This window comes from Marmota flaviventris, chromosome 2 (assembly GCF_047511675.1).
Source record: "Marmota flaviventris isolate mMarFla1 chromosome 2, mMarFla1.hap1, whole genome shotgun sequence".
Lineage (NCBI taxonomy): Eukaryota > Metazoa > Chordata > Mammalia > Rodentia > Sciuridae > Marmota > Marmota flaviventris.
In genome coordinates, this window is record NC_092499.1 from 127,316,599 (window position 1) to 127,333,051 (window position 16,453).

The 16,453-nt window shown below is 34.0% G+C and overlaps 1 protein-coding gene across 4 annotated transcripts in view; it reads left to right on the forward strand.

The window, feature by feature from the left end:
- The window catches only part of Ube3a (ubiquitin protein ligase E3A), a 100,652-nt gene that overhangs the window by 29,081 nt on the left and 55,118 nt on the right, over positions 1-16,453 (forward strand). For 3 of the 4 annotated variants that reach the window (XM_071608572.1, XM_027924249.3, XM_027924226.3), the window contains one exon: positions 791-835. In XM_071608572.1, the coding sequence (XP_071464673.1) occupies positions 791-835 (45 nt within the window). Of the gene's footprint in view, positions 1-790; positions 836-12,010; positions 12,158-16,453 lie in introns of all 4 variants that reach the window. The other variant, XM_071608573.1, reaches the window with a different exon arrangement.

The following is a 16,453-nucleotide window of genomic DNA, read 5'->3' on the forward strand; positions in this document are numbered from 1 at the left end:
CTGGAGTCTTTTAAAAATATTTCTTTATTTATTCTTGCATTCTTGTCTTGGAATTTGAATGAATAGCAGTGTGTGTAAATTTGAAAGCCTGATAACAAAGTGAGATTTTTTTTTTTTTAAGTTAAGGAATTTAACAAACATTTTTCCCCCCTTTCTGGTGACTCTGATTTTCAGATTTTTTGTTAGTAAATTGTTTGAAATTGGAAATTTAAAGTCAGTGATAAATTCACAAATCAAAGTTCTTGAATGGCAATTTGAAATTTTAACTTTTGATGTTAATTTTTTTTTTAACTGTTTTGGGAATCTGAAAGTGTTAGAAATGAATGAATGTGACCGTGTTCCTCTAAAACATTACATTTAAAATTATGTGGTTGGCCCAAGCTTTAGTTTTGTCTGCTCAGGTTGCAGTTTGCTGAACCAGAATTTGAGACCACGAATACCACTTTCTTAATATGGATAAGCAATATTGAGATATAAAAAGTTTCACAGTTGTATTGTTGTATTACATGTATTTGACTTGATTTGTCTGTTGGTATCTAACTATAGTGTTTACAGTTTCCTTTCCTTAAAAACATTGTGTTGAGATTTTTATTAGTCCACCCCTCAAATAAATGTTTTGTATGCAATCTGATTGGACTGCTTTTTTTCTCATGTTGAAATCTTGATTTTTTTTTTAAACCCTTATTTAGTGCTTAAATCTTGTTTTCAAATCTTGCTTTCCCAAGTTAAGTTTTATTCCCTTTTTGAATATGGAATATTTTGCTAACTTTTCTTCAATTGCATTTTACAGATCACCAGGAGAACCTCAGTCTGACAACATTGAAGCTAGCCGAATGTAAGTATAATTTGGTTGAGGCTGTGGTGTATTTTATGTAGTCCTAGACTGTTTTCAGTGGTATCACGTTATTTGAAAATGATTTTCAGGTAAAAGTAAGTAATGATTTAAAAGTATATATGAAAATGTCTACTTTTCCCTCTACCAAACACCTGTAAACATTTGATAAGAAATCACTAGATGTTTACTGTTAAATAGAAAATTGCTTATTCCTGAATTCTTTTGTCATTTGCTCTCCTAGAAGTTGTGAGAAATAGGGAGACAGGGCAGATGAGTTTGACATTCTTAATCCCTACTATGTGAAAGGCATTGGGTTTTGTCATGGATACAAAGATTCAGAGTTAGTTTCTACCCTGGAATAACTTAAATTGAAAGATGCAGAAGCAAAGTTTTCCAGTTACTGAGGTAAAATGGTACTCTGGATGCAGTGGGAACACAGAAGAGTACCCAGGTGTGCAGCAGGAACCGAATCCAGATGGCAGGAAAATTGAGTGACTAAGTAAGGTTAGGATCAATCTTGAAATATGACCGGAGTTAGGCAGCTGAAAGCATGAACAGATTTCTTCTAGGTAGAAGCATAAGCAAAGTTATGAAGCAGCATATTGAGTGTAGATAACAGTAGTCAGTTAAGGACTTTTATATCATAGATTGATCAAAAGACAAGAAAGTAAAGATAAGACTTGGTAAAAAGGACTAAGTCCTTGCATGCCACATGAAAGGTCTTGATTTGTATCTCATAGATATTTGGGAATTGTAAGGAATTTGCTTAACAGGCAGTAGCGTACCTGTAAGACATATTTTCAGTAACTTTAGTAGCAGAGAAACAGGTTTGAAGACAGACACGTGGACATGGTAACCAGGGATTCAGTAGTTCAGTCAATGGGAGCCTTAAAAGGAACAATGGTGTAATAATGAATTCAAAATCAGTTTTTCTGGACTTAAGACAAATACTTAGAAAGTAAAATAATGAAGTCTTCAGTGATTTGTTGTATGAATTTAAGAATTTTAAGACAGTAGAAGTGCACTATAGTAATTATCCAAGCAAGGTTTTCAAGACAGTAAATTGAAATGAAAAATGTTAGTACAGAATTTGATCTTAAATAAGAGAAAAGATCCCCATCTTCTGAAGATAGGAGGAGATAAAGATAAACATGTGATTTTAAACTTTTAAACGTGCATATGGGTAAGATTGAGAAAGTCAAGGTTTTCTTTACTGAAAATAGAGTAAATCCTTTCAAATGCTATGTACACTGTGAAACTTCAAGAGGGAACTGTAAAATGTAATTCTCAGACTTATGTGACCATGTAATTTTTCTGTTAACTTAAAACAAAACAAAAAAACCCTCAATGTTTTCTTTACTGAATGGAGGAAATCTTTTTAAATACTTGATGTATACTGTGACTCTCCAAGAAACGACTACAGAATGTATTCCTCAAGTTTATGTGACCATGTAATTTTTCTGTTAATTATATGTATATAATATATTAACTATATTATATAACCATGTAACTATAATAAAATAATATAAAAATTGACCATCTTGGGGTTGGGGGTGTAGCTCAGTGGTAGGGCGCTTTCCTAGAGTGTGTGAAATGCTGGGTTTGATCCTGAGCACCACATAAAAATAAATAAAATTTATTGTGTCCTTTTACAACTAGAAATGAAAGAAATCTTAATTAACCTTTTTAAAGTGTGCATTTCAGTAGTGTTATGAGTGTTAACATTGTTACATAGTCATAATCAGAATTCTCTTCATTTTGCAAAACAAGACCCCTATACCCATTAAACAGTAACTCCCCATTCCTACTGCCCCTGGCAACCACCATTTCACTTTCTGTCTGTGATTTTTGGCTACTCTAAGTACCCCATATAAGTTGTCTTTTGAGATTATTTTATTGTACTTTGTATAATATCCTCAGGTTCATCTATATTGTAGCATATATCAGAATTTCCTTCTTTTTTCAGGCTGAATAATATCCCATTGCATGTATGTACTATAATTTGCTTATTTATTCATCTGAATGGGCACTTGGGTTGTTTCTATATTTAGCAATTATGAATAATGTTGCTATGAGCATTGGTATACTTTTTCAGACCCTGCTTTAAATTGTTTCAGTATATATGGAGAAGTTGAACTACTGAATCATATGGTAATTCTGTTGTTAATTTTTTGGGAAACTGCCATACTGTTTCCACACCATTTTAGATTCCAAACAACAGTGTATAGAGGTTCCAGTTTTTCTACCTCTTTACTAGCATTTGTTTTTATTTAATTATATTTGTAATCCTGTTGGATGTGAAATGATATTTTATTATAGTTTAGTGACCATGTAAAGTTTTTTTTTTTTTATTAACAGTGTTTTGTGGAACATTATACTTTACACAGGGTTAATTAGGGGATTTGGGAATATTGAAAACTTCGAAAATTATTGAGGGTTATTGGTGAAGAAGAACTAAAGATCATTGAAAATCATCAATTGAATGGCTCAAGGTTAGAAACATTATCACACTTGGAACTTAAAGACTTTTCTCCAATAGCCAGAAGATTATTCATGGAATTTCCCATTGAATATTAGCAGTGTAGAGGGGATAATACTAAAGCATTGTAATAGTTAAATTTTTATGCTATTTATGATGGCCTTTTGTTCCAAGGTTCAGATGTGATGGTGGGTTAGGATTTTGCAGCACTCATTCTACTTTAAAAACATCAATTTGAACAATTATTCATGGACAAAAATACCTTCACAAGTGCTAAGGAAACCAAGTAATGCACTGGGTGTGGCACAGAAATGAGTAAATGTATTGAGGATAGGCAAGACAGTTTTACATTATTTGTGTCAAGTCTCCATCAACCCTGGACAGGACAGTATGTAAAGAGATAATCTCCTTGCGGGAAGGAGAAGTAAGTATGCACCAGACTTCGTAGAACTCAATACTGGGCCTGCCCCGATAAAACCCAAGGCTGAGCCATGTCCTTGGTTGTAGACCCTAGGCTGGTACCAATACACTGTGTTTCCAGGTGCACTGCAATGCCAAACCACATCCAATAGTCCCAGGTTCCAGGCTTGCCCAGTGCTAAGCTGGCACCTAGAATCCTACCCTCCAGCTTTGCCCCTGGGGTCCCACACTCCAGCAGGTTAAGTGTTTAGGCCTTGTTCTCCCAGTTTCAGTAGACTACAGTGCTTAGCCATACCCCTTGGATTCAGGTTGCATGATCATCCTTGTGAATCCAGGTACTAGGTTAGCCTCTGTGGCCTCAGGACCTATTCTATCTCCTGTGGACCTAGCTTTCAGGCCCGTACTCTCACACTTGGCCTCCAGACTGACTCCTCTGGACTCTGGCTGCATACTTACCTCAGAACCAATCAAGCCCTAAACTTCAGATTGTTCCCTGTGACTCTAGGCTTCAATGGACTCAAGAGTGTAGACCCACCCCAGTGGACTCTGTTACCTACATACTAAGGCTACACTTCCTCCCTGTAGACCTAGGCTCTAGACATACCCACCCCAGTGGACTCTGTTACCTATATACTAAGGCCACAGTTCTTCCCCTTAGACCTAAGCTCTAGGCTAATCTTTGTGAGCTCGATCTTCAGGTTTATCCCAATGAGTGCAGATGCCAGGCCCATCCTAGCATTTCATTGTCTTTTGCAGTCAGATTCTAGGCCCAACTCAGCATCAGGTCAGCCAGTGTGGATATAGGGTCTAGATCCACCTTCACAAACCCCATCAATAGGTTTACCACAGTGGATCCAGGCTTCATGAAATTCAGCCTCACAGATACAGGCTCCAGTCCTGCTTTCTTGTTGACTTAGGGACTCCCACCACCCTGCTCGTGGACTATAGCTGCAAGTTCTCCCATGGGCTACAACAAATGGTGGCTCAAAACCTGTAGATAGGCAGACTGTTCATGGGCTTTTTAAACAAAGCCAGTCTGAAAAGACTGGAATAAGTCCTTACTTTTTTCAAATGTGCAGATACCAACACATGGCCATTGTGGATCAAGAACAGTTAGAAGTAATTAAAACACCCAATAATCAGTCCTAAAAAAGTGGAGATTTATGAGCTGCCTAACAAAGAATTCAAAGTAATTGTTCTAAGGAAACTTGGCGATTTAAAAATAAAACACAAAGAAGTAATTCAGTGAAATCAGTAAACAATCATAATGAGAAATTCAACCAACAGATTGAAAATATTTTCTTAAAGAAAAATTCTTTAGTTGAAAAATAAAGTGAATGAAATGAAAATGAATACAAGAGCATAAGCAGCAGAATTGATCAAGCAGAAGAATTTGAATCTGAGGACAAGTTATTTGAAAATATACAGTTAGAGGATATAAAAGGAAAATGATTGAAAAGGATTGAAGAAATCTTGCAAGGGAAGCTCCAGGGGTTGGGGTTGTGGCTCAGTGGTAGAGAGCTTACCTAGCATGTGTGAAGCACTGGGTTTGATTCTCAGTACCACATATAAATAAAATAATGGTGCCTTAACAACTTATAAAAATATTTAAAAAAATTCAGTCCAGACACATTACTTCAGGGTATGAATGAATAATCAAAGTCAAAAAGGATATAGAAAACAGGAAGTACTTTACACCTAAGGGAGTTCTAATATGTCTCGGAACAAAAACCTTATATGCCAGGAGAGAATGTGATAGTGCATTTAACCTGTTGAAAGAAAACACAACAACAGGAATATTTCACCTGGCAAAACTGTTCTTCAGAAATGAAGGGAATTTATTACCACCAGACCTGTCTTATGAGAAATATTGCAGAAAATTCTTAAAGTTAAAAGAAAATGATGCTAATTAGTAACATGAAAACATAAACACAGTCCAATTCTTCCAATTTTGTATCAATGGCATATAAATTACTTACATTAAGTATGAAAACTAAAAGACAAAATTGTTCAAAATTGTAATAGGTACAATATTTTGTTGAACTGTATGGTATGAATTGTGGCATCAAGAATGTGAAATGTGAGCTGGGTGTGGTAGTGCATGTCTGTAATCCCAGTGACTCTGGAGGCTGAGATAGGAGGATGGCGAGTTAAAAGCCAACCTCAGCAACTTAGTGAGGCACTAAGCAACTCAGTGAGACCTGTCTCTAAATAAACTACTGTCTAGGGCTGGGGATGTGGCTCAGTGCCCTGAGTTCAATTCCTGGTACCCCCACCCCCTAAAGTGTGGGGGATGATAGAGAAAAAGTGATTAAAAAAATGCGACCACAGTTGTTAATCTTAATATAGCCTGTTATAACTATAAATGTTTTGTCAGCCTCATGGTAAGCATAAAAGTGAAACCTTATAGTGGTTACACTGAAGATGAAGAGTAATAAGGAGTCAAAAGCCCAGCAGTAGAGAAAGTAATGTAATCACAAGTAAGACAATAAAAGAGGAAGAAAAGAACAAAAGGTTTATAGGACAGCTAGAAAACAATTAACAAATTGGAGTAGTACCTGCTAGTTATTACTTTGAATATAAATGAATTCATTTTCACCAGTCAAAACACATAGAGTGGTTGGATGGATAATAAAACAAGAACTAACTGTATGTTGCCTATAAGAGACTCGCTTCACTGTTAAGAACACAAATTAAAAGTGTTCTTAACTTTTAATTCCATGTGTATGGAAATCAAAAGAGAGCTGGGGTAGCTGTACCTACATCAGATAACACCAGATAAGTCAAAACTAAAGCAAGAAAAAGAAGGTCATTGTATTATGGTAAAGTGGCCATTTCATCAGGAGGATATTATAATTGTAAATATTTATGCACTTAGCATTAGAATATCTAAATATATAAAGCAGATAATAAGTGCCCCCCCCCCTTGTGGTGGGATTGAGACCAGGGCCTCACAGCCTCACATATGCCAAGTATATGTTTTTTTTTGAGAGAGAGAGAGAGTGAGTTTTTATTTATTTTTTTAGTTTTCAGTGGACACAACATCTTTGTTTGTATGTGGTGCTGAGGATCGAACCCGGGCCGCACGCATGCCAGGCAAGCACGCTACCGCTTGAGCTACATCCTCAGCCCACTAAGTATACATTTTAACATTGAGCTACAACCCTAGCCCCAATAGATTTTATAGACTGTGATAATGATAATAGTTGGAGACTTCAGTACCCCATTCTCAGCAATGTACAGACATCATAATTAAATTATACTTTAGTCCAGATGATATGTAACTGTACAACAGTGGTAGAATACCTTCTTTTAAATACAGGATAGGTCATGTGCAAGAATTATCAAATGTGTTGTTTGAAATTGTATCAGATATCTTTTCTGATCACAGTGGTATGAAACTAGATATCAGTAATAGCAAGAATTTTAGAAAATTCACATACATGAGAGTTTAACATAATACTGTCTGAACAACTACAGGCCAAAGACAAAATTAAAACTAAAAAATACCTTTAGACAAAAATGGAAACAGAAGGTATCCAAACTCATGTAAGGCAGCAAAAATAAATTTTAAGAGGGAAATTTACAGCAATAAACACCTGCATTAAAAATAAAAAATAGCTCAAATGAATGAGCTAACATTACATCTGAAGGAGTTAGGAAAAAATAACTTCAAAGTTAGTTGATGTAAGAAGGAGTAAGATCAGAGTAGATATAAATGAAAGGGAATGACAAGAGTCTCAAAACTAAGAGGTTTTTTTTTTGTTTGTTTGTTTTTAAAGATAATATTAAGAAAGCTTTAGGTAGACCATGAATAAGTTGGCTTAATCAAATCAGAAACAAAAGAAGAGCCATTACAACTGATACCAGGTAAACAGAAAGGATCACAAGACACTACAATGAACAGTTATGCATCAACAAATCATTCAACCTAGAATATATTTGGTTTTTCTTTAATCTAGAAGAAAAAAATAGATAAATTCTTGCATGCATACTGTCTACCAAGACTTAATGTTGAACAATAACAACAGTAAAAAATCTGAACAGATCAATAAGGAGTGAAGACATTGAGTCAGTGGTAAAATCCTCCCCCAGATAAAAGCCCAGGACCTGATGGTTTCACTGCTGAATTTATTGAATATTTGAACAGAAGTAATATCATTTTTTTCTTTTTCAAAGAACTGAAGAAGAGGGAATATCTCCAAATTTATTTTATGAGGCCAGCATTAAATTGATAACAGAGTCAGACGGAAACTCTTAAAAACAAAAAACTAAAGCCCAATATCCCCGATGAAGTAGATGCAAAAATTGTGAAGAAATTACTGGCAAATTGAACTAAATAGCATGTTAGAACTGTTCATCATGATAACAAATTTATCTTAAGGATGCAATGAATGTGTAACATAACTAGATCTATAAATGTGACATCATATTAATAGAGTGAGAGGAAAACATTTAAAAAAATTCAACATCTCTGATAAAAAGCCTTAATAAATAAGGCATACAAGGAATGTACCTCAACACGATGAAGGCATATGTGACAAACCTACTGCTAATGTCATACTTAATGGTGAAAAGTTGAAAGCTCGAACAAAGCAAGGGATCCTGCTCTCACCATTTCTATTCAACATTGTGCTTCAAGTCCTTATCAGAGTAATTAAATGAAATAAATAGAAGGTATCCAAATAGGAAAGGAAGAAGTTTAACTCACTTAGTTTGTAGATGGCATGGTTATTAGAATTACTAAAGAGATATGGTAAAGTTGTAGGATTCAAAATCAAGGTATAACAATTGTCATTGTTTCTATACACTTAAAGAGCAGACTAACTAAAAAAAGAAATCAAGAAAATGTTTCATTTAAAATAGCTACAGAAAAATAAAAGCATTTAAGAAGAAATTTAACCAAGGAGATGAAAGATGTCCACAGTAAAAACAAGAAAACATTGATGAAAGAACTTGAAGAGGATACAAAAAAGTGAAAAGTTAGCCCATATTTATGGATTGGAAGAATCAATATTGTTACAAATTCCCACACTACTCAGAGTACTCTTAAGATTCCGTGTAATCCCTAGGAAAATGTCAATGACCTTTTTCACAGAAATTGAAAAAATTATACTGAGATTTATATAGAACCATAAAAGACTAGATAGCCAAAGCAGTCTTGAGTAAAAAGAACAAAGCTGAAGGTATCATACTACTAATATACCTAATCAGTAAGACATAAAAACAAACACATGTACAAATAGAACACAATAAAGAGCATAGAGTCTTGACAAATTTGATGAAAGCAAGTGTGATCTGACAGTCTGTTCAGTAGTTGATGTTGGGAAAACTGGATGTCCACATGCAGAAGAATGAACTTGGAACATTAGCTCATACCATATAGAGAACTCAGCTGAAAATGGTTTAAAAACTACGTGTACAATTTGAAATCGTGAAAGTACTAAAAGAAGACAAAGGAATACATCTCAGTTTTTTTTTTTCTTTTAATCCAGAGAAGGGCAACAAAAACAAAAGTAGACAAATGAGATACACCAAACTGAAAAGCTCTGCACAGAGGGTAAAATCAATAGTAAAAAGAACACCTATGAAATGATTAGAGAAAACATTTGTAAACCACACCTGAGAAGGGGTTAATAAATTAAATATATAAGGAACTTAGTAGCAAGAAAAAAAATAACCCAGTTAAGAAATGAGCAAAGGACCCCTATAACCATGACATGCATGTGCATGCACAACACCCCCACACATTCAAACACAAGCAAATACCCAAAGGTAGATGAAAAAAGTACTCAGAATTGTTATTAATCCAGGAAATGCAAATTCAGACTACAATAAGATGCCCCATTAAAATAGTTAATATAAAAAATGAGACCTTTCTTGTTGGTAAGGACGTGGAAAAAAAAGGGAACCTCTGTATTCAAGACAGTAGGAATGTAAATTAGTACAGCTATTAGGGAAAATAGGAGGACTTATTTAAAAAATAAAAAATGGGACTGCCAAGATTTAGCAGTTCCACTGCTGAGTACATATTCAAAGGAAATGAAATCACTATGTCAAAGAGATAGGAAGGGCAGCAGAATAGAATAGACATTATGATTGCTGTATGTATATAGGTGACTGTATGACCAGTGTGATTCTGCAATCTGTACAATCAGAAAAATGAGAAATTATACCCCAGTTGATTCAGATGTATGAATTGCCAAGATCATTGTAATGTCATGTATAGCTAATAAAAAAAAAGAGAGATACGTGCATTGTCATGTTCATTGTATCATTATTCACAGTAGCCAAGATTTAGCGTTAAACTGAGTATCTATCTCATTCAGTTTAATGAATAGATTAAAGAATATGGTGTATATTGCAAATGGAGTACTATTCAGCCATACTAAAGGATGAAATTCTCTTTTGAGGGCACAGGGAAACAATATGGATGACACTCAATTCATTATTTAAGTGAAATAAGCCAGACACAGAAAAACAAATATTGCATGATGTCAGTTATATGGGAAAAGTAAAAAAGTTTATCTCATTGAAGTATGGAGTAGAATGGTTGTCACCAAGGGCTGCACACATGATACTTAGAGGATGCAAATTGTCAACATTATTCAACTTGTTAACAGGTATTATCTTCTTGGAAATTGATCAGAAAATTTTAAGTGTTCTTACCACAAAAATTTTATGTATATGAGGTATTCCATATATTAGCTGGATCTAGCCATTCCACAATGTATTCATATTTCAAAACATGTTGTGCATGTGATAAATATATCCAATTCTCATTTGTCAACAAAATAAATGAATACAAAATTTTAAAAATGTCTCGTGTCTTTATGTCAATGATCATTCTATATGAGTGCAAATGAGGGTAGATGATAATGATCAGAGGTGGGTGTTTAACATGTCTGGAATGAAAAAAGAGGTTAAAAAAAGCTGTTTAAACTTAAGGCAGATATTTTAAGGGACTATAATATTGGAATAGAACAGAGACACAGACCTTGACATTGAAGTCACTTTGCTAATGACTTAATATACATCAAATAGAACCTATCTGAGTTTAACAGCAGAACAGAGGAAAGTCATAAAGAATTCAGGTAGATTATGTTAGTTTCAAGTTAGAAGTTTTTTGTTTTCTTTGCGGTGGGGGCATTGTTTGTTTTTAACAAGGGTATTAGAAGAATAATGGGGGACTTAGGGGCTTTAGGAGTCTTTTCAAGCTCATATAAAAGTGTTGCAGGATAAGTGCCTTTGTGAGGGAGCCAGGCTTTAGTGCGATGTAATATGTTGAAGAGCCATTATGTAAAGCATTTGAAGATGATGGACACCTTATAAGTGGGGTTTTAGAGATCTTGGTGGAATTTAGGAGAATGAATCAAGATTAAAGAATGGAGAGTATAGATGAAACTTCATTGGTAGTAAAAATCAAGGATGATGACATTGTGAGGCATGGTAAGCTGTTTGTTACAAGTTTCTCTATAAATCTCTGGTGTAAGTCCAGATTGTGTTAAGAAAGCTCTCATGCTTTTTAACTTGACCATGTTAAAATAGAGTTAACAGCAAATTAGACCTACCATGATGTCTCAACAGAGCTATGGTCCTAGCCATAATATCATGGGAAAATAGCTCTTAAGCCTTCACATCTGCCACCATTTCTCAAGTTCCTATACCTGTAAAAACCATAACAGGCAGCAATTTAGTAAGGTGAGTAGGTCCAGTTTTGTTGTACCATAATATTGTATGTCTTAATTTACAAAATAACTAATGAAGGATTCTTGCTTTCCCCTAAGAATTAATGAGGGTAATTTATAAAAGACAACATTCCACATATATTGAAGCATGATTTTTAAATTTTTGTGGTACTTGGGTATACAAGTTGGATTTTGGTGTAACTCAGTTATGTTTTAAATATACATTTAGAGAAGACTTTGAGTACATTTTTAAATAGTAATTTTTATATTCATAGAGACCATGCCTGTTAAGGAATTCTTAATATTTCCTTGGAAGCAGAAAAGCATAGCAAAGATTTTTAACAGCTGGATACTATTTTGTAATTCAACCTAAAATTAGAAGTAATAGTAACCAAGATCTTTTTTGATCATATGTTATTCCAAGTTTTGTTAAAACTTTGTAAGTATCTTGTGGTAGAGTCTTTTTATATGTATTTAGGCTTCTTGATATCTTAATGATTTCAAAGCAGTTTCTTAGTAACTTCAGATTTCTCATATTTGGTAATTACTCCCTATACCCCATCTCTAACATTAAGGCTATATTTTCAGGTGTATTACTATAAATGGAGCAAGGGTAAATGTATCAAGTGATTTATGGCTCATTAAAGCAAGATTGTTTAAATAAATCCTCAGTTTACTCTAAATGTTGGAATGCCCCAGACCAGTCCTAAGGCCATCTTTATCCTTTCTCTCCAGGTAAGAGATTTATTATCTGTACTCTTACAACTTGCATATTTCCATTCCAACCCTGACTTACCCTCTGAACTGTAGATTTATTTATCCAGTAATTGGATGGTTACTTCTTAATGTTAACAACCAAAATACAAGTTTAGCAATCTTTTACTTAAATAGATAGAGCTCTTGATTTTCATCCTCTCAAATCTAATTCTTTTACATTCTTCTGCCATCTCATTCAGTAGCAGTCTGCCCTCCATCCCTACTCCCTTTTAGTTAAAACCTTTGAAGTCTCTAGATTTTTGTCTCACATAGTTCAAAGGATTTACGAATACTGTTGTTTCTACCTTGAAGCATCTGTACTTTAACCCCTTGTTATCATTTCTACTTCTGTTATCCTGATTAAAGCCCTTTTCTTTTGCCAAAAAAAAAAAAAAAATGCCCCTTACATTGTATTCTTAATACCCAGACTGGTCTTTTTGAAATCTTAATCTGTTAAGTTCCAAGTTTTCATTTCTATGAACATAATAAATATATAAATATTATTTCAAAGTTAACTCAAATGGTATAAATATTGATTAATTGAAGTTTTTATTGGTGTTACACATCTGGAAGAAGGGGACAAAATGGGTTAAAACCCTTCAAAGTCTTTCCCCCCCTCTCAAAGTAATACTTAGAAATCTATGTTGCTCTATTATTGGCTCCTTTTTACTTCTGTGACCTCTGTACTTCCGTTTTTCATCTCTGTCTATACTAGCTTTATGCTCTTGCCCACATATCTTTGTGTTCTCAAGGGTTATTTCTATTGTCTATGACCCTTCTCTTTGATGTCCACATGGTTTCCTTGTTTACTTCTTTCAGAGGTCTCTGTTTGAATGATGCTATATCAGAGAGCCCATGTTGTGGCTTCTGTAGTCCTCATATCTATTTTTCTTCACACAATTTAATGTCATTTGACAACTTTCATGTTGACTTTTTTGGTGTCTTTCTTCTTCATCATTAGAATGGAAGCCAAATGAGACAATAAATAGGTACTCAATATTTATTACATGAAAGAATGAAGATGCTAATTTTATGTAAAAGGTTTCTGTCTTTTTAATTTCCTTGTGAAAACAGGAAGAATTTTTTAACATCAGTTTATATGCTAATAAACTGACTTATATTTTCATAGCTGTTGAATGTGGGGAATGCCATCCGACGTCTTGAACATTTGCCATATGGCAAGTTACTGTGTTCCATGCTACTCATGAATTCTCTCAAAGTAGATTTGGAGAGCTGAACCTTTTAATCGAGTTGACTGTGGCGATAGAGTGTGGATGCTTTTAGTTTTTCCATGAATTATAGGTGTATTTTCATATATGTAAGCATTTATGGACTAACTAATATCAAAATATTTTCTGAAATAAGATAGAAATCTCTTTAATCATGTACGTGGTTCTTCTGTTGCCATGATTTTTCTCATGTGGAGAAAATTTCCTGTGGAAAAAAATCTCCTTGTCATATTCTTGTTCTGCAGATTGAGACTTTGTAGGTTCTTTTATATACTTACAGTATACCCCAGAAACTGGGAGATATTCTGACTTTTCTCTTCCCTTCAAGGTCATATAACTGGAAAAGATAGGGTTGATACTATTTATCTAGACAGCATCAGAAGAGAACCTGAAGAATCTTTATTGAGGTTCTGTAATTTGCTAAGAACACAATAATAAATTACTGGGTTATGTGACTTAGGGTGCTTACCATTTAATAAATGGCAGTTATAAGATAAAAATGTAGTTTAGTGATAGAGTAAATATAGGTTGCTATGGGGAGCATACAAGAGGAATACCTAATTATCTTAGAAGTGATTATATAAGCTGAAACCTCCAGCTTGATTGGGGATAACTAAGACCATAGTCCTCAAGGCAGGAGGAATAACTTCTAAGATCTGGAATCAAGGAAGACATCAGAAGAGGTACACTGAATGGCCTTTTCACTTTTCAGTATTGATGTATGGCAGGGTGAGGTGATGGGAGGAGGTGTGAAAAATGTAGCCATAAGTAGAAAGCCATGATTAGATTGTGAAAGATCTTGCAACAGTAAAGTTCTTGGTTCTCTCCTGACACACAGGGAGTCACTGAAATGTACTGGGCATAAATTAATGACATGAGTCATAGTCTATCCACTTTTCTACTGTATAATGCATCATATTGACTGGTACCATCTGCTATAAATAAAGGAAAACATATTCTTAGTAGGGATGGTTGAGGGAATGACTACCTTGCTCTATTCTCCCCAAAATAATAAGAGCAGAACTTAGGATTCATGAAGTATCTAATGGACATACATTGTTAATTAAATCTTGATGAATGTTCTTTTTGTTAGCATGTAAGGTTTGAACCCTGTTGCACATACCAGAAGCCTGGGCGTTATCTTTAGTTCCCTTATTGTGGATTACCTTGTTTGGCATAGCATAATCTCTACAAATTATGTCTTTTAATTATTTCTTATGTAATTTTCTTCATCCTCATTCTTGTTGGTACTTCCTTCTTGGCCTGTAACATCTTCAGTATTCACTACCTAACTGGATTGCCTATATTCAGTTTTGTGCATTTTGGTCTTAGTTTAGATTATGGAATTATTGTAAAAGCAAATTCTTTAGACACTTATCTGCTTAAAATCTGTTAGTGACCAACTTATTCGTTCGTATATAGTGATTTATGAATCCTGGGAATTTCTGGCAATATGAAACATGCATTTTTTTTTCTTATCTGTGTCCATACTTTTATAACAAAGTTAGTTTACATGGAGAAAACAGAAGTTATATAAGCTGTTGAAGTGTTTAGGATACCATCGTGGTTAAAAATTTTTTTATTAGTATGAAACATGCATTTTTATGGGGGGAATGTCATTAAATTTTACTCTTGATGTTGGCTAAGATTAGAATTTTGTATCATGAATATGAGATTTTCTTTGAACTCTCTAGGTTTTTCCTGTAATACCATTTTTTTCAGGTCCCTCTTAACACATTTTTTTTTTCTGTCTTAAGCATTCTTTGTACCTTTTAATCATTGGCTCTCCAGTCACCTTTAGAATTTGTTTCTACTAAATTGCCTCTTTATATTGTCATACCTCTCTCTGTAGGCATCTTAATGATCTCTAGAACTTTCTCCTCTTTTAAAGCAACTGAAACTATATCCGTTGAATAACTACTTCCATTTTTCCCCTTCTCCTAATCCATTGGCAAATGCCATTTTACTTTCTGTGAATAAATTTCTTTGAGATACTTCATGGAGTATTTGTCTTGTTGTGGATTACCTTGTTTGGCATAGCATAATGTCCCCAAACTTCATTCAAGTTATAGAAAGAATATTACAGAATTTCCATTTTAAAAGCTGAATAAATTGCTGTATGTATATTCTACGCTTTTTTTCTCCAACCATTTATTGATAGACATTCCATTTCTTGGCTATTATAAATTATGCTACAATAAATATGAGTGTACAGATATCTTTCTGGGATCCTATTTTAAATTTATTTTAAAAATATATATATAACCAGCAGTAGGACTACTGGATCATATGGTAATTCTATCTCTTTTTAAGACTTAAAAAAAAAAAAATAGTAGTTTTAGGTTCACAGCAAAATTGAGCAAACTTTCCCACATATCCACTGTCCCCTAAACATGTGTAAATTTCCCCATTATCCAGTTTTCCAACAGAGTGATATACATGTTAAAATGCATGAACTTCAGTTGACATATAGTATTCACTCAAAGTCTGTAATTTACATTAGGATTTGTTCCTGATGTGCATTCTATGAGTTAGCACTAAGAGTAATGGCTCATACCCATCATTATAGTATCGTACATAATATATTTATTGTCCTAAAAATCCTGTATTCAGTTTATCAATCCCTCTCCCCAAATCCTGGCAATAACTGATTTTTTGCTCTTTCCTTAGTTTTATCTTTCCCAGAATGTTATATACTTAGAATCTTAAATTATGCAGCCTTTTCAGTTTTGTTTCTTTTACTTTTGTGCATTTAAGTTTCTCCTAGGACTCTCGATGACTTTTTAGTACTAGGTAATATTGTGGTTTTTGGTTGTATCACAGTTTAGTCATTGACTTACTGAAGGACATCTCGCTTGTTTCCAAGTTTTAGCAATTAAAATAAAGCTCCTAGTTTCATTCAATATATGGATATCCAATTTTCCTAGCACCATTTGTTTAAAAGACTATTTTTTCACCAACTGTATCTGGGTTTGTGTCTGTGTCTTCTAGTCTATGATATTGGTCAACATGTGAGTTTATGCTAGTACCACACAGTTTTTGTTAC